This window comes from Dryobates pubescens, chromosome 33, assembly GCF_014839835.1.
Source record: "Dryobates pubescens isolate bDryPub1 chromosome 33, bDryPub1.pri, whole genome shotgun sequence".
In the NCBI taxonomy this organism is placed as follows: domain Eukaryota; kingdom Metazoa; phylum Chordata; class Aves; order Piciformes; family Picidae; genus Dryobates; species Dryobates pubescens.
In genome coordinates, this window is record NC_071644.1 from 1,140,494 (window position 1) to 1,158,103 (window position 17,610).

Genomic DNA, 17,610 nt, shown 5'->3' on the forward strand with positions numbered 1-17,610 from the left:
CTTGGAGGGCCGCAGGTTGGTGCAGTCTGCAATGCGTTCTGGTCCCCAGCACCGGCCAGCACCACCCCGCTGCGCATCGAGTCCTCGTCCCTGTCCTCTCCTGTGGCCGAGGGACAGACCCTGGACCTCAACTGCGTCATCGCCAGCCCCGCACAGGCCACTGTCACCTGGTACAAGCGCGGGGGGTCCCTGCCCGCCAGGCACCAGGTAGGGATATGGATGGGGATGTCCCTGAGGGGGCAGCTGGGGCTTGACCCATGGCTCTGTGCGAGCCCAGCTAGCCCAAGGTGGCCCCAGGCAAGCCCAAGTGACCTCATGGAAGCCCAAGGGAGACAATGCAAGCCCAAGAGACTTTGTGGGAGTCCAAGGGACCCCACGCAAGCCCAAGTGACCTCATGGGAGCCCCAGTGGCCCCATACAAGCCCAAGTGACCTCATACACGCCCAGGTGGCCCCATGCAAGGCCAGGTGGTCCCATGAAAGCCCAAGTGACCCAATGCAAGCCCAAGTGACCTCATAGGAGGCCAAGTGGCCCTTGCAAGCCCAAGTGACGTTGTGGAAGCCCAAGTGACCTCATACACGCCCAGGTGGCCCCATGGAAGTCCCAGGTGGCTCTATGCCTGCCTGGGTGGCTCTGTGTGACCCAGGTGGCCCCATGCAAGCCCAAGTGACACCATGGAAGCTCAGGTGGCCTTGTGGCAGCCTGGGTGGCTCTGTGCAAGTGCTGCTGTCCCTGAGCAGGCTGAGGGGTCCCTGCTGAGCCCTGTGTGCCCTCCCTGCAGATGTCTGGCTCCCGGCTGCGGCTGCTGCAGGTGACGGCGGCCGACTCGGGCGAGTACGTGTGCAGGGTGACCAGCGGGGCCACCACCAAGGAAGTCTCCATCATGGTCACAATCCAGCCCAGCTCTGCCAGCACCTACCGTGAGTGGGGGCCAGGAGGGGCCAGGGGGCCGGGGGATCATGCCACAGCCCTTGGGGTGACCTTCTCATCTGTGTCCCCAGCCATTGGCGTCACCCCCCCACTGCGCATCGAGTCCTCATCCTCCTCCGTGGCTGAGGGACAGACCCTGGACCTCAACTGCATCGTGGCAGGACAGGGTCAGGCCACCGTCACCTGGTACAAGCGTGGGGGGTCCCTCCCGGCCAAGCACCAGGTAGGGGATGCCGGGGGAGCGTTTTGGGGTGAAAAAAGGAGTTTTGGGGTGTTCTGAAGGCTTCGTGTCCCCCTCCTGACGCGTGTCGCCCCCTCAGGTGTCGGGCACCCGGCTGCGCATCCCGCAGGTGGCAGCAGGGGACTCTGGGGAGTACGTGTGCAGGGTGGCGTCGGGCGGCGTCACCCACGAGACCTCCCTCATCGTCACCATCCAGACCGGCGCTGGCTCCTCCTACGGTACCGGGGCTGGGGGGGAGGTGCCATGGGGATACGTTGGGGACGTTTGGTGGCTGCCCCTGCTGACCCCCATCGCCGCCCCCAGCTGTCGGTGTCACACCGCCCGTGAGGATCGAGACCTCCTCCGCCGCCGTCACCGAGGGACAGACCCTGGACCTCAACTGCATGGTGGCAGGACAGGGTCACCCCCACGTCACCTGGTACCGGCGCGGCGGGGCTCTGCCTCCCAACAGCCAGGTGGGACACGGGGGAGGTGGCATCGCCCCGCAGGGCACGGCCCCAGCTCAGGCAGCTGACGTGTCCCCAACTTGTCCCCTCCGCAGGTGTCGGGGACCCGCCTGCGGCTCTCGCAGGTGGCGGTGGCGGATTCGGGGGAGTACGTGTGCAGGGTGACCCTGGGCACCGTCACGCAGGAGGCCTCTGTCATTGTCACCGTGCCCAGCAGCGCTGGCACCTATTACAGTGAGTGTGAGCAAGGGGGCAGCGCTCGGGGACGGGTCAGTGCCACCTCAGTGACCAACGTCCCCTTTCCCTGTCGCCTCCAGCCTCCGGTGTGTCCCAGCCCCTCCGCATCGAGTCCTCGTCCTCGGCCATCGCTGAGGGACAGACCCTGGACCTCAACTGCGTGGTGGCAGGGTCTGGTCCTGTCACTGTCACCTGGTACAAGCGCGGTGGCTCCTTGCCCGCTGGCCACCAGGTAGGGCACGCAGAGGAGTCACACTGCACTTGTCCTGTCCCCTGCCCTCTGGTGCTGACTTGTCCCCAATTTGTCCCCTCCAAGGTGTCCGGCACCCGGCTGCGCATCCCCCAGGTGACAGCTGCCGACTCCGGGGAGTACGTGTGCCGGGTGACGTCGGGAGGTGTCACGCAGGAGACGTCCCTCATTGTCACCATCGATGACGGGGACAGCCCAGCCCACCGTGAGTGCCACCCTTGGGCCGACAGGTCCCCAGCGGTGCCCGTGGGGACATTCACCTCTAACTCTGCCCCCACAGCCTCTGGCATCACTCCCCCCATCCGCATCGAGTCCTCGGCATCCTCCGTCACCGAGGGGCAGACCCTGGACCTGGACTGCCTGGTGGCCGGCCAGGGCCAGGCCACCATCACCTGGTACAAGCGTGGCGGGGCCCTGCCAGCCAAGCACCAGGTAGGGTGGGGACGCCGCTGGGGCGGGGAGCAGCGGCTGGGCGGGGGGGGGGGTGTTGGTGTCACCACCTGGCCGCCGTCGTGTCCCCAGGTGTCGGGGTCCCGCCTGCGGCTGTCGCAGCTCTCGGTGGCCGACTCCGGGGAGTACGTGTGCCGGGCGGACGTGGGCAGCACCTCCCGCGAGGCCTCCGTCGCCGTCACCGTCACCTCCCGGGACAGCTCCAGCTACCGTGAGTGCGGCCGCAGGGTCACCGTGGGGGGACGTGGGGGGCGTGGGTGACCTCAGTGGCTTCCTTGTCCCCGCAGGTCTGCAGAGCCCTATCATCTCCATCGACCCCCACAGCATGGCGGTGGCGCCGGGCGAGGATGCCACCTTCAAGTGCCGCGTCCACGACGGCGCCCAGCCCATCAACATCACCTGGCGGATGGGACCTGGCCAACACCTCCAAGGTATGGTGGCCCCCGGGGTGACCCCGGCACGGTCCCCAGGGTGACCCTGATGCTGATGGCTCCTCCTTGCCCAGACAACGTGAAGGTCAGCAGCAATGGCTCCGTCATCTCCATCACCCGTGCCCACGTGGGCAACCAGGGCGCCTACCACTGCGTGGCCTCCAACCGCTTCGGCGTCGCCAGCAGCGTCGTCAACCTCCTGGTGCAAGGTACGAGGTGGCTGAGGTGGTCCTGGCCCTGTTCTCCTGTGCTTCAGATGTCCCCAGGCTGGCAGTGTCCTCGTCCCCACGTCCTCTCCATGCTTCAGGTGCTCCTGGAGTGGTGGTGCCCGTGTGGCCTTACTGATGCCCTCCAGGTGCTCCTGAGGTTGATCGTGTCCCCATCCCTGTGCTGATGTCTTCCCCATGCTCCAGATGCCCCCAGGCTGGTGGGATCCCCATTTCCATGTCCTCTCCATACTTCAGGTGTTGATGGAGTGATGGTGCCCATGTCCCCATGCCCAAGGCTTTGTGATATCTCTGTCCCCATGCTGATATCTTCCATGGACTCCAGATGCTCCTAGGGTGGTGGTGTCCCTGCCCCTATCCACAGCCCGGTGCTGATGTCCCCCATGCGCTCCAGAGGCTGCGGTAGTGTCCCCGTGGCCATGTCAACGTCCTTAGTGGTGGTGTCCCCATCCCCACACCTGTGTCCCCCTCCTTCTGCAGGTGCCCCCACGGTGTCGGTGATGCCTCCAGGCCCAGTGACGGTGAAGGAGGGCAAGTCCCTGAGTGTGGAGTGCCTGGGCCGGGGTGAGCCGCGGCCGCTGGTGCGCTGGAGCCGGCCCGGCTCCCGGCACAAGGTGGAGCACCAAACGCTGCTGCACATGGACAGCCAGGCAGTGCTGCAGGTCAGCAGGGCACCCTGGGGTGCCCCTGGGGTGCCCCTGGGTGCCCCTGGATGCTGTGGGGTGCCGCTGGGTGCCACTGGGTGTTACTGGGTGCCACTGGGTGCCCCTGGGTGCTGCTAGGGGCCACTGGGTGCTGCTAAGTGCCGCTGGGTGCCCCTGGGTGATGCTGGGTGCTGCTGAGTGCTGCTGGATGCCGCTGGGTGCTGTTGGCACCCCTGGATGCCATTGGGTGCCACTGGGCGCTCACCACCCAACCTGTCCCACCTCCACCAGTTCTCCCCAGCCAAGCTGGAGCACACCGGGAGCTACGTCTGCACGGCACACAGCGCCCTGGGCTCGGCGCAGGCGCGGCTGGAGGTCACCGTGGAGCCGGCGCAGCGGCACCCAGGGGCCCCCGAGGTCACCGCGCCCTCCACCGTCACCGTGGTGGCTGGGGACACCGCCACACTGCACTGCACGGCCACAGGTACCGGGGAGGGGGGGAGAAGGGGAGTGGTGGGGGGGGGTGGACGTCCTTCACCTCTGGTAGCTGTAGGCTGTGCCTTGAAAGATTTTAGCACAGGTTGGAATGGAATGGGATGGAGTGGGATGGAATGGAATGGGATGGAATGGGATGGAATGGAATGGGATGGAGTGGGATGGCATGGAATGGGATGGAATGGAATGGGATGGAGTGGGATGGAATGGAATGGGATGGAATGGGATGGAATGGAATGGGATGGAATGGGATGGAATGGAATGGGATGGAATGGAATGGGATGGAGTGGGATGGAATGGAATGGGATGGAGTAGAGTAGAGTAGAGCAGAGTAGAGCAGAGTAGAATAGAATAGAATAGAATAGAATAGAATAGAATAGAATAGAATAGAAATAGAGTTGAGTAGAATAGAACAGAATAGAATAGAAAAGGAAAGAAAGAATAGAATCAAATAAAATAGAATGGGATAGGATAGGATAGGATAGGATAGGATAGGATAGGATAGGATAGGATAGGATAGGATAGGATAGGATAGGATAGGACAGAGTAGAATAGAAAGAATAGAGTAGAATGGAATGGAATGGAATGGAATGGAATCAGCCAGGTTGGAAAAGAGCTCAGAGATCATCAAGTCCAACCTAGGACCTAATCCCTAACACCTCCTGACAACCAAACCGTGGCTCCAAGTGCCACATCCAAGCCTTTCTTGAACACCTCCAGGGACGGGGACTCCACCCCTCCCTGGGCAGCACATTCCCCTGGCAGATTCATTTGCTGCCAGCTGAGCTGGTCTGGCCGATGTCATGTTGTGGGGGGAGGGGGGAGGTGCAATTTTCACCCCCCCCCATTCACCACACCTGCCCTGCCCTCACGGTGCTGTCGCCCCCAGGGGACCCGGCGCCGCGGGTGGAGTGGTCGAAGCTGCGGGCACCGCTGCCCTGGCAGCACCGTGTGGTCAACGGCAGCCTGGTGATCCCCCGCGCGGCGCCGCAGGACTCAGGGCAGTACATCTGCAACGCCAGCAGCGCCGCCGGCCACACCGAGGTCTTCATCACCCTCGACGTGGAGAGTAAGGGGGGGACAGGGTGGCCCTGGCTCCCTCCTGCCGTCTCCACCAACTCTCTTGTCCCTGCTGTTGCCATCCCCTGTCTTGGGCTCCTCTCCATCCTTACCCTGCGTGTGGCCATCTCCGGTGCTGCTCCCACCCTGCCATCAAGCCCTTCCTCATGGATCCACCTTACTCTGTCCTACACTCATCCTCCTCCCTGGCTCCATCGTCCAGCCCTTGCCATGGATGTGTCCCATCCCTGTGCACATTCACCTCTGCTTCTGCTCTGTCCTCCTTCCTTCCCCTGTTCATCCACCGCTCACCCATCCCAACCCATACCCAACCTCTCCATCTCTGCCCACATCCTCCCATCCACCCCTTCCTGGATTCATCCACCTCACCTCACCTCACCTCACCTCACCTCACCTCACCTCACCTCACCTCACCTCACCTCACCTCACCTCACCTCATCTCATCTCTCAGTTTCATCTCGCCCCTCAGTTTCATCTCATCACACCTCCATCTCTCCATCTTCCCTGAAACTTCCCCATCCACTCCTTCCTTGTGGATTCATTCATCACTCATCCATCCCAGCTCACATCCCCCTCTTCATCTCCTCTCACACCCCTCCCTCTATCCCTTCCTGGAGGATTCATCTGTTACTCAGCTCTCCCAGCACATGTCCATCCCTTCTTTTCCTAACTCCAGTCATTCCTGCCTGCTGGATCCATCCATCTCTGGTCCATCCCAGCACATGCTCATCCCTCCATCTTCTCTTGAACTTCTCCACCCATCCCTTCCTCTCTGTCCAGCTGCCATTTGTCCATCTCACCTCACATTCATCTCTCCATCTCTGCTCACTCTCCTCCATCCACCCTTCCTCATGGATCCGTCCATCTCGGGGCCATCCCAACACAAGCCCAACCCAATCTCCCCCACGCTCTCCTACCAATGCTCTCCTTGCCTTGTTGCCCCATTCATTGCTCTGCTGTCCCAGGCATTACCCCAGGCATTGCCCATTGCCCCACTTACTGCCCCATTCTCTGCCCCATTAACCCATTCCCTGCCTCACTGCCCCATTCACTGCCCCATTAACCCATTCATTGCCCCATTCTCTGCCCCATTAACCCACTCACTGTCCCACTGCCCCATTTATTGCCCCACTGCCCTTTTCATTGCCCCATTGCCCCATTCACTGTCCCATTCATTGCCCCCTGAACCCATTCACTGCCCCATTGCCCCATTCATTACCTCACTGCCCCATTCATTGCCCCATGAACCCTTTCACTGCCCCATTGCCCCATTCATTACCTCACTGCCCCATTCATTGCCCCATGAACCCTTTCACTGACCCATTGCCCCATTCATTACCTCACTGCCCCATTCATTGCCCCATGAACCCTTTCACTGCCCCATTGCCCCATTCATTACCCCATGAACCCTTTCACTGCCCCATTGCCCCATTCATTACCCCATGAACCCTTTCACTGCCCCATTGCCCCATTCATTGCCCCATGAACCCTTTCACTGCCCCATTGCCCCATTCATTACCCCATGAACCCTTTCACTGCCCCATTGCCCCATTCATTACCTCACTGCCCCATTCATTGCCCCATGAACCCTTTCACTGCCCCATTGCCCCATTCATTACCTCACTGCCCCATTCATTACCCCATGAACCCTTTCACTGCCCCATTGCCCCATTCATTACCCCATGAACCCTTTCACTGCCCCATTGCCCCATTCATTACCTCACTGCCCCATTCATTGTCCCATGAACCCATTCATTGTCCCATTGACTGCCCCATTAATCCATTCACTGCCCCACTCCACCATTTATTGCCTCATTGCCCCATTCACTGCCCTATTCGTTGCCTGTCCTGGTGCTGACGGTGCCAACCCTCCCCCCAGCTCCGCCCTACGCCACCACCCTGCCGGAGGAGGCCACGGTGCATGCCGGCGAGGGGCTGCAGGTGCAGTGCGTGGCCCATGGCACCCCACCCCTGGACTATGCCTGGGAGAAGGTCAACGGCAGCCTGTCGGCACGAGCCGTGCACCGCGGCGGCCTCCTGCGCATCAGCCCTGCGCTGCCGGCCGACGCCGGCACCTACCGCTGCCGAGTCGCCAACCGCGTGGGCGCCGCCGAGACCTTTGCCCGCGTGCTCGTCCACGGTGAGCCCCCACACCCAGCTGGGAGCAGGAGTGGAGCTGCTAGAGGCTAGGAGGCTCTGCAGAGGGCCCTGGACAGGCTGGTGAGATGGGCAGAGGCCAAGGGCAGGAGGTGTAACAAGTCCAAGTGCCAGGTCCTACACTTTGGCCACAGCAACCCCAGGCAGCTACAGGCTGGGGGCAGAGTGGCTGAGAGCAGCCAGGCAGAGAGGGACCTGGGGGTACTGACTGGCAGCAGCTGAACATGAGCCAGCAGTGTGCCCAGGAGGCCAAGAAGGCCAAGGGCATCCTAGGCTGGGTCAGCAATATTGTGGCCAGCAGCAGCAAGGAAGTCCTTGTGCCCTGTGCTCAGCACTGCTGAGGCCACACCTGGAGTCCTGTGTCCAGTTCTGGGCTCCTCAGGTCAGGAAAGAGGTTGAGCTGCTGGAAGGTGTCCAGAGAAGGGCAACAGAGCTGGGGAGGGGTCTGGAGCACAGCCCTGGGAGGAGAGGCTGAGTGTAATGGGTTGGGGCAGATCCCCTCCCCACCACAGGCACTGAGGGAGCTGGGGTTGCTTAGCCTGCAGAAGAGGAGGCTCAGGGGAGACCTCATTGCTCTTTCCAACTCCCTGAAGGGAGGTTGGAGCCAGCTGGGGGTTGGGCTCTTTTCCCAGGCACCCAGCACCAGAGCAAGAGGCCACAGTCTCAAGCTGTGCCAGGGGAGGTTTAGGCTTGAGCTTAGCAAGAAGTTCTTCCCAGACAGAGAGATTCCCTTTGGGTTGTGCTGCCCAGGGAGGGGGTGGGGTTGGGGTCCCTTGGAGGTGTTTCAGCAGAGCCTGGATGAGGCTCTTGGTGCCAGGGTCTGGTTGATCAGTTAGGGTTGGGTGATTGGTTGGGCTTGGTAACATTGGAGGTCTCTTCCAGCCTGGCTGATTCTGTGACCTGCTGGGTACCATCCTGGCTCTTCATCCCACCCAGGTGGCGCCGGTTATGGCGAGGATGCCCTCGGTGGGGCCCTGACGGTGCGGGTGACGCCGGGCAGCCTGGTCCGGGGGGTCGGTGGCACTGCCGAGTTCTCCTGCGGCGTCTCGGGGGACCCCCGGGCACGGCTGGAGTGGCTGAAGCTGGGCGGGGAGCTGCCCCCCACCCACAGCGTGCGGGACGGGGTGCTGCGGTAAGGAGGGGGCCCGGGGGGCGGGGCTGCCCTGCCTGTGCCCCCCGCGGGGTCCTAGCCCTGGGCTGTGTGCTGCAGGCTGCCGGAGCTGGCGTGGGGGGCGCAGGGGGTGTACGTGTGCCGTGCCAGCGCGCCCGGCGGGCAGGCGGAGGACAGGGCCACCCTCACCATCCAGGGTAGGAATGGCACCCGTGTGCCAGGGGTGTGGGCACCCCTCAGCCTGTCCCCCATGAACACTGCACCCTTGGGTCCTCCATCTCCCCAAAACCAGGGGCACCCCCTGGCCCGGTCCCCCATGCCCATGGGCACCCCGGTACCTCCCATCTCTTCCCAGACCCCCCCACACCCCAATACTCCTATTTCTTCCCACACCCATGGGCACCCTGGTCCCCCCATCTGTCCCAGCATCCTTGGGCACCCTGGCACCCTGCCACGTCTCCCCGTGCCCATGGGCACCCCAGTGCCCCCATCTCTCAATGCCCATGAGCACCTCGATACCCCAAATCTCTCCTCATGCCCACAGGCATCCCAATACCCCCAGTGCCTCCCCATGCTCATGGGCAACTGCTTGCCCTATCTCCCCACACCCCAAGGGCACCCAGGTGCCCCACATCTCCCTGTCAGATGCCCATCAGCATCTCCATACCCCCAACATCTCCCCATACCCAGGAGCACCCTAATACCCTCAATCTCTCCCCAGAGCCATGGGCACCCACAAATCTCCCTGCACCCATTGCCACCCTGTTACTCCTCGCACCCATCAGCACCCTGGTACCCCCTATCTCTTAACACCCATGGGCACCCCAATACCCCAAATGTCTTCCCATGACTGTGGGCACCCCAGTACCCTCCATCTCTCCCCAAACCCCTGGGCACTCTGGTACCCCCCCCCCATCTCCCCATGCCCATGGGCACCCCGACACCTCTGATCTCTCCCCATGCCCATGAGCATCCCAACATCCCCAATCTCTCCCTGCCTCCCACAGTCCCCCCCCCATCCCCCAGTGCCCTCAAGCACCCTGTTTCTCCTCATCCCTCTGGCACCCCAGCCCATGATGCCTCCTCCATGCCAGGGGGGCACCCCAAAACCCTGCTGTCCTCCCTCCCAGCTCTCCCCAGGGCCTTGATCAACATCCGGACAGCGGTGCAGACGGTGCTGGCGGGCACAACGGTGGAGCTGGAGTGCCTGGGCCTGGGTGATCCCCGTCCCCATGTCACCTGGAGCAAAGTGGGGGGCCAGATCCGTCCCGGGGTGCTGGTCCACGAGGGCACCCTCACCATGGAGCAGGTGGAGCGGGCGGACGCTGGGCAGTATCGCTGCACCGCCACCAACTCCCTGGGCACCGTCCAGTCCCACGTCATCCTGCACGTGCAAGGTGAGGCTGGGGCCCTGGGGCCGGGGGGCAGGGCACACAGGGGACACCCTGGGGGTGATGACACCTGGGTGTGTCCCCAGCCACCCCCCAGATCGCCGGGCAGCCCGAGGTGAAGGAGGTCTCGCTGGGTTCCGCGGCTGTTTTGCCCTGCTTGGCATCCGGCTTCCCGGTGCCAGAGATCAGCTGGAGCAAGGTGAGCTGAAGGGAGGTGGCCCTGGGCAGTGTGGGTGGGAAGCTGATCTGCTGGAGGGCAGGAAGCTCTGCAGAGGGACCTGGCCAGGCTGGCTGGAGGTCAGTGGGCTGAGGTTCAACAAGGCCAAGGGCTGGGTCCTGGAAGGCTCCAGGCTGGGGGCAGAGTGCCTGGAAACTGCCCAGCAGAGAAAGCCCTGGGGGTGCTGGGTGACAGCAGCTGAAGAGGAGCCTGGCCTGGAGCAGCAATGGTGTGGCCAGCAAGAGCAGGGCAGGGATTGTCCCCCTGGACTGGGCATTGCTGAGGCCTCACCTTGAGTCCTGGGTTCAGTTTTGGGCTCCTCACTCCCAGAAGGACATTGAGGGCTGGAGCAGGTCCAGAGAAGGGCAAAGAAACTGGAGAAGGGTCTGGAGAAGAGGGCTGGGGAGGAGCAGCTGAGGGAGCTGGGGGTGTTTAGTGTGGAGAAGAGGCTAAGGAGAGACCTCACTGCTCTCTACAGCTCCCTGCAAGGAGGCTGGAGCCAGGTGGGGTTGGGCTCTGCTCCCTGGTGACAAGGGACAGGATGAGAGGAAATGGCCTCAAGCTGCCCCAGGGGAGGTTTAGGTTGGACATGAGAAGAAACTTCTTCACTGAAAGGGTTCTGAGACACTGGCCCAGGCTGCCCGGGGAGGTGGCTGAATGCCCATCCCTGGAGGGGTTTCAGAGCTGTGGTGCTGAGGGCCATGGCTCAGCCTTGGCAGAGTCAGGGAAGGGTTGGTCTGGATGCTCGGAAAGAACTTTCCCAAGCCAAACAATTCCCTGCGGGGATGGGGGTGGGGATGGGGGGGGAGGGGCACGTTATGGGTGCTGACCCCTCCCTGGCTCTGCTGCAGCTGGAGGGGGAGCTGCCAGCGGGTGCCCGGGTGGAGGGCAACGTCCTGACCCTGCCGGCCGTGCGCCACGAGGACGCCGGAGTCTACGCCTGCGCCGCCGCCAACCGCCGCGGCCAGCAGACAGCTTACTACGTGCTGAAGGTCCGAGGTGAGGACGGACGGACGGACAGCCGGGGCCGGGGCGGGGGCGGGGAGGGAGGTGCCCCCACCCCTCCTGACGGCCTGTGCCCGCAGAGCGCCTGGTGCCCTACTTCGGGCAGACTCCGCGCTCCTTCCTGCCGCTGCCCACCATCAAGGACGCCTACAAGAGGTTCGAGATCCTCATCACCTTCCGGCCCGACGCTGCCGACGGTGAGCGGCCAGACCCCAGTGCCCCCAGCATCTGCCCTCCACGGCCTCTCCTCCTCCCTCCCCTCTCCCTCCATCCATCCCTCCAGCTTTCCACTCGTGCATCCATCCCACATCCATCCATCATCCATCCATCCATCCATCTCTCCATTCCTCCATCCATCCATCCATTTCCCATCACTCCATCCATCCTTCCATCCATTCTTCCATTTCCCATCCATCCCCCCCTCCTTCCCTCCCTCCCTCCATCTCTGTTTCCCTCCATCCGTGTCTCACTCCATCTATCCATTTCCCATCCATCCATCCCTCCCTCCACCCCTGTCTCACTCCATCCATCCTTCCATTTCCCATCCATCCATTCATCCATCCCTCCCTCCCTCCATCCTTGTCTCACTCCATCCATCCATTTCCCATCCATCCATTTCCCATCCATGCATGCATGCATCCATCCATCCATCCATCTATCCTTGTCTCCCTTCATCCATCCTTCCATTTCCCATCCATCCATCCATCCCTCCCTCCCTCCATCCCTGTCTCACTCCATCTTTCCATTTCCCATCCATCCATCCATCCATCCATCCAAGTCTCCCTCTCTCCCATTCTCTGTTCAACTCCCCACCCTCTGGGAGGTTTCTCCTCCTGCTCAGAGGTACTTTGGAGTCCCCCTGGGACATGACCCTGCCCTGGGGTGGGCACCATCCTGCCTCACCTGCTGCCACCCCCCCACCCCCCCCCCAGGTCTCCTCCTCTACAACGGGCAGCGGAAAACCAGCGGCGCCGACTTCATCTCCTTCGGTTTGGTGGGCGGGCGCCCCGAGTTCAGGTGAGAGCCAGGAGTGGGTGCAGCAGGAGGGGGCACACAGGGGTGCCAGCACCCATGCCCTCCCACCCACACCCCTTGTGTCCCCCAAAAACCCCCAAGGTTTGACGCCGGGTCGGGCATGGCCACCATCCGGCACCCGACGCCGCTGCGCCTGGGCGAGTACCACACGGTGCGGCTGCTGCGCAACCTCACCCGCGGCTCCCTGGCACTGGAGGGGCACCCCCCGGTGAATGGCACCTCCCAGGTATTTGCAGGGTGGTGGTGGGGAGGTTGCTGTGTGTTGGGGGTACGGGGGTCGGGGTGCTGGAGGTCGGTGCCCACCTGCCTGTGCCCTTCAGGGCAAGTTTCAGGGGCTGGATCTGAACGAGGAGCTGTACCTGGGCGGTTACCCTGATTTCGGCGCCGTGGCCAAGACAGGGCTGAGCCAGGGCTTTATGGGTGAGTGAGGGAGTGCCAGGGGGGGCGTCACTGGGGTGGGGGTGGCTGAGCGCTGTGCCACCCTCCCCTGCCACCATCTCCGTCCCTCCAGGCTGCGTGCGCCAGCTCCGCATCCAAGGGGAGGAGGTGGCCTTTGGGGACATGGACCTGCAGGCACACGGCATCAGCAGCTGCCCCACCTGCCAGGACCACCCGTGCCAGGTGAGGCTTGGGGAGGGGGTGATGCCCACCCACTGCCACCCAACCCCAGCCACGGCTGACCACCCCCCTTCCACGTCACCCTTGCCCCCAGAACGGTGGCGTGTGCCAGGACGCCGACAGCGACTCCTACATCTGCCGCTGTCCCCCCGGCTTCACCGGCAGCAACTGCGAGTACTCACAGGCTCTGCACTGCCACCCAGGTAGGTGCCCGTCCCCTGGGCATGCCACCCCCCAGGGTGCCCCTCCCTGCAGGGCTCCTCACGGCTTGTCACCCCCCAGAGGCGTGCGGGCCTGATGCCACCTGCGTCAACCGGCCGGACGGGCAGGGCTACACCTGCCGCTGCCACCTGGGCAAGGCTGGCCAGAGGTGCACCGAGGGTGAGCGTCACCAGGATGTGGGCACAGGGCTGGCATCACCCTGGGGACATGGCCCTGGGGTGGGGATGGCCCCAGGGAGGTGGGCGTGGGGCTGGGACCTCACTGGGGAGATGGGCACAGGGTGGGCACCACCCTCAGGATACAGCACTGGGGCTGGGATCACCCTGGGGGCAGGGGCATGGAGTTGGCACCACTCAAGGGACCTGGTCATGGGTTGGGAACCACCCCAGGGAGATGGGGACATGGCTGGAGACCACTCTGGGAACAGGGGCACAGGGCTGGCACCACCCTCAAGACATGGGCACAGGGCTGGCATCACCCTGGGGGGATAAACATAATGTGGACATGGGTTTAGGGGAGATGGGCATCATGGATGTGCCACCTCAGGGATCTGGGCACAGTGGGGATGGGGAGCTGGGCACCACTTTGGGGAGCCAGGCTGAGGACCACCCTGGGTGGGCATGGGTCTAGGTAGCAGCCTGGGGACGTGGGCACAGGGCTGGGACCATCCTGGGGAGATGGGCAGGGACTGAGAGTACCCTGGGGCATGGTGGGGGTGACGGGAATTCAGGATCAGGTGCCACCTGGGGCAGGTGGGCACCACGGGGTGGAGGATGGGGTCCCAGCTGGGGGAGGTGGGCACCACGGGGTGGAGGATGGGTGCCAGCAGGCTGGCACTGATGCTGGGCCGTGGCAGGCGAGGTGGTGTCTGTGCCATCCTTCACCGAGGACGGAGCCTTCGTGTCCTACCCTCCCCTCACCAACGTGCACCACGAGCTGCGCCTGGAGGCCGAGTTCCTGCCCCTGGCACCTGATGGCCTCCTGCTCTTCAGCGCTGGCAAAGCTGCCCCCGTGGAGGACTTCGTGGCCTTGGCCATGGTCGGAGGCCACCTGGAGTTCCGCTACGAGCTGGGCTCAGGTGGGCAGGCACGGGGCAGGGGTGCTGCTGGCACAGGGGTGCTGCTGGCACGGGGGCAGGGTCCTGCTGGCATGGGGCCAGGGGTGTTGCTGGCATAGGGGCAGGGATGCTGCTGGCATGGGGGTAGGGGTCCTGCTGGCATGGGGGTAGGGGTCCTGCTGGCACAGGGGCGGGGCTCCTGCTGGCATGGGGGTAGGGGTCCTGCTGGCATAGGGGCAGGGATGCTGCTGGCACAGGGGCAGGGGTCCTGCTGGCATGGGGGTAGGGGTCCTGCTGGCACAGGGGCGGGGCTCCTGCTGGCATAGGGGCAGGGGTCCTGCTGGCACGGGGGCAGGGGTCCTGCTGGCACGGGGGCAGGGCTCCTGCTGGCACCGAGGTGGCACCGTGGGGGTTTAGTGGCACGAGGGTCCATGGGTACGGGTGGGCTGACCTGGCATTAGGTGTCACTGGGGTCCCCAGGCTGCAGCAGGGTCCATTGGTGCCCTGACATCATGAGGGCCTCTTGGTGTCATTGGGGTCCCACAGCAGCACCAGGATCTCCTGGCACCATGAGGGTCCCCAGGTGTCACCAGTGTCCCCTGGCCTCATTGGGGTCCCCAGGAGCTGCCAAGGTTCCTGGGCATCCCTGAGAGCCCCACCGGTGCCACTTGGGTTCCCTGGCACCTCTGCCATCCCCCAGGATCACTGGGGGCACTTCCCAGGTCCCTAAACATCCCTGGTGTCCCTCGGTGTCGCTGGGTCCTCTGTCACCACTGAGGTCCCCAGGTGTCACCGGGATCCCTTGGCATGGTTGTGGTCCCCGGGCACTGCCAACGTCCCCAGGCATCGCTGTCAGACCACCCTTTGGTCCCCTGGCATCACTTTGGTCTCCAGGCGTTGCCAGAGTCTCTGGGCATCACTGGGGTCCCTTGGTGCCACTTGGGTCCGCGGGCATCACACCCCTGGGCTCTCTGTTGTCACCTGGCATCCTCGGGCTCTGCCAGCGTCCCCAGGCATCGCTGGGGTCCTCTGCCACCGCTGGAGCCCTGCAGGACCACCGGGGGGCATCTCCCAGGCCCCCAACCACCCTCGGTGTCCCCTGGCTGCCACCCTCCTGTCCCCACAGGCACTGCAGTCCTGCGGAGCACCGAGCCGGTGGCGCTGGGCCGCTGGCACCGGGTGACAGCCGAGAGGGTGCACAAGGACGGCAGCCTGGCGCTGGACGAGGCGGCGCCGGTGAAGCGCTCGTCCCCCGGCAAGAGCCAGGGCCTCAACCTCCGCTCCCCCCTCTACCTGGGGGGCACCGAGCCCCCCCTGCGCCCCCCCACCAACGCCACCTTCCAGGGCTGCATCGGAGAGGTGAGAGCCCCCCAGAGCCTCCTGTCCTGGGGCACCTCGGTGGGTCGGGGGCAGGGGGTGGCAGTGGTGTCCCCAACCCTTGGGGAGTGCACTGGGGAGGTGAGACACCCCCCCCCAGAGCCTCCTGTCCTGGGGCACCTCGGTGGGTCGGGGGCAGGGGGTGGCAGTGGTGTCCCCAACCCTTGGGGAGTGCACTGGGGAGGTGAGACACCCCCCCCAGAGCCTCCTGTCCTGGGGCACCTCGGTGGGTCAGGGGCAGGGGGTGGCAGTGGTGTCCCCAACCCTTGGGGAGTGCACTGGGGAGGTGAGACACCCCCCCCAGAGCCTCCTGTCCTGGGGCACCTCGGTGGGTCGGGGGCAGGGGGTGGCAGTGGTGTCCCCATCCCTTGGGGAGTGCACTGGGGAGGTGAGACACCCCCCCCAGACCCTCCTGTCCTGGGGCACCTCAGTGGGTCGGGGGCAGGGGGTGGCAGTGGTGTCCCCATCCCTTGGGGAGTGCACTGGGGAGGTGAGACACCCCCCCCAGAGCCTCCTGTCCTGGGGCACCTCGGTGGGTCGGGGGCAGGGGGTGGCAGTGGTGTCCCCATCTCTTGTGGAGCTGCATCAGTGAGACCCCCCCCAAGACCACTCCCTGTGCTGGGTCCCCTTAGTGGGTTGGGGACCCAGGAGTGAGAGCCCCTCGAAAGCCCTCATCTCAGGGCCCCTCAGTGGGTTGGGGTCACGGGGGGGTGGCAGTGGTGTCCCCATCCCTTCAGGGGCTACATCAGTGAGACCCCAAACCTCCTCCAACCCCCTCTGTGCTGGGTCCCCTTTGGTGGGTTGGGGACATGAGGGTGACCAGGGTGTCCCCACCCCTTTGGGGGCTGCATTGGAGAGGTGAACTCCCCCTCCCAAACTCCCCTGTGCTGAGTCCCCTCTGCCTGGGGACATGAGGGTGGCAGTGGTGTCTCTGTGCCTCCTGGGGCTGCATGGGAGAGCTGAGACGCCCCCCAACCCCACCTGTGCTGGGTGCCCTCGGGGGGTTGGGGACAGGGGGGTGACAGTGGTGTTCCTGTCCCTTCTGGGGCTGCATTGGAGAGCTGAGAGCCTTCAAAAGCTCTCATTTCAGGTCCCCACAGTGGGTTGGGGACATGGGGGTGGCAGTGGTGTCCCTGTCCCTTCTGGGGCTGCATGGGAGAGCTGAGACCCCCCCCAACCCCACCTGTGCTGGGTGCCCTCGGGGGGTTGGGGACAGGGGGGTGGCAGTGGTGTTCCTGTCCCTTCTGGGGCTGCATTGGAGAGCTGAGAGCCTTCAAAAGCTCTCATTTCAGGTCCCCACAGTGGGTTGGGGACATGGGGGTGGCAGTGGTGTCCCTGTCCCTTCTGGGGCTGCATTGGAGAGGTGGAACCCCCCCCAACCCCACCTGTGCTGGGTGCCCTCGGGGGGCTGGGGACATGGGGGTGGCAGTGGTGTCCCTGTCCCTTCTGGGGCTGCATGGGAGAGCTGAGACCCCTCCCAACCCCACCTGTGCTGGGTGCCCTCGGGGGGCTGGGGACAGGGGGGTGACAGCGGTGTCCCCGTGGCAGGTGTCCGTCAACGGGAAGAAGCTGGATCTGTCCTACAGCTTCCTGCGCAGCCGCGGCGTGCGGCAGTGCGGGCAGAGCTCCCCCTGCCTGCGCGCTGCCTGCCTGCACGGCGGCCGCTGCCTGCCCCTGCCCCTGCCCGCGGGCACCGCTGCCTACCGCTGCCTCTGCCCGCCCGGCTACGGCGGTGAGCACGGGGCGGGCACGGGGTGGGCGTCTGTGGGCATGGGAGAGGCGTGAGTGGGCGCACACGGGCGGGCAGTGGGCATGTGGGCATGGGATGGGCATAGAGACATGGGCACATATAGGCACGGGGCAGGCATGTATGGGCACACAGGGACGTGGAGTGGGCATGTGGGCATGGAATGGGCACACAGTTGGGCATGGGATGGGCATAGAGACATGGGTGCATACAGGCATGTGTGGGTGCACATGGACATGGAG

General features: G+C 64.3%; 1 protein-coding gene across 1 annotated transcript in view; it reads left to right on the forward strand.

Annotated features, from left to right (window-relative positions):
* HSPG2 (heparan sulfate proteoglycan 2) overlaps positions 1–17,610 on the forward strand; it is a 73,942-nt gene that overhangs the window by 51,201 nt on the left and 5,131 nt on the right. Inside the window, 31 exon segments of the mRNA XM_054175938.1 lie at positions 50–207; positions 782–920; positions 1,002–1,153; positions 1,251–1,389; positions 1,475–1,626; positions 1,713–1,851; positions 1,935–2,086; positions 2,171–2,309; positions 2,385–2,536; positions 2,627–2,765; positions 2,842–2,985; positions 3,060–3,194; positions 3,693–3,874; positions 4,148–4,340; positions 5,241–5,420; positions 7,311–7,571; positions 8,525–8,720; positions 8,799–8,896; positions 9,830–10,096; positions 10,177–10,289; positions 11,159–11,306; positions 11,393–11,509; positions 12,245–12,329; positions 12,429–12,573; positions 12,668–12,767; positions 12,859–12,968; positions 13,060–13,168; positions 13,248–13,346; positions 14,044–14,265; positions 15,371–15,603; positions 17,170–17,353. Of these exon segments, the coding sequence (XP_054031913.1) occupies positions 50–207; positions 782–920; positions 1,002–1,153; positions 1,251–1,389; positions 1,475–1,626; positions 1,713–1,851; positions 1,935–2,086; positions 2,171–2,309; positions 2,385–2,536; positions 2,627–2,765; positions 2,842–2,985; positions 3,060–3,194; positions 3,693–3,874; positions 4,148–4,340; positions 5,241–5,420; positions 7,311–7,571; positions 8,525–8,720; positions 8,799–8,896; positions 9,830–10,096; positions 10,177–10,289; positions 11,159–11,306; positions 11,393–11,509; positions 12,245–12,329; positions 12,429–12,573; positions 12,668–12,767; positions 12,859–12,968; positions 13,060–13,168; positions 13,248–13,346; positions 14,044–14,265; positions 15,371–15,603; positions 17,170–17,353 (4,782 nt within the window).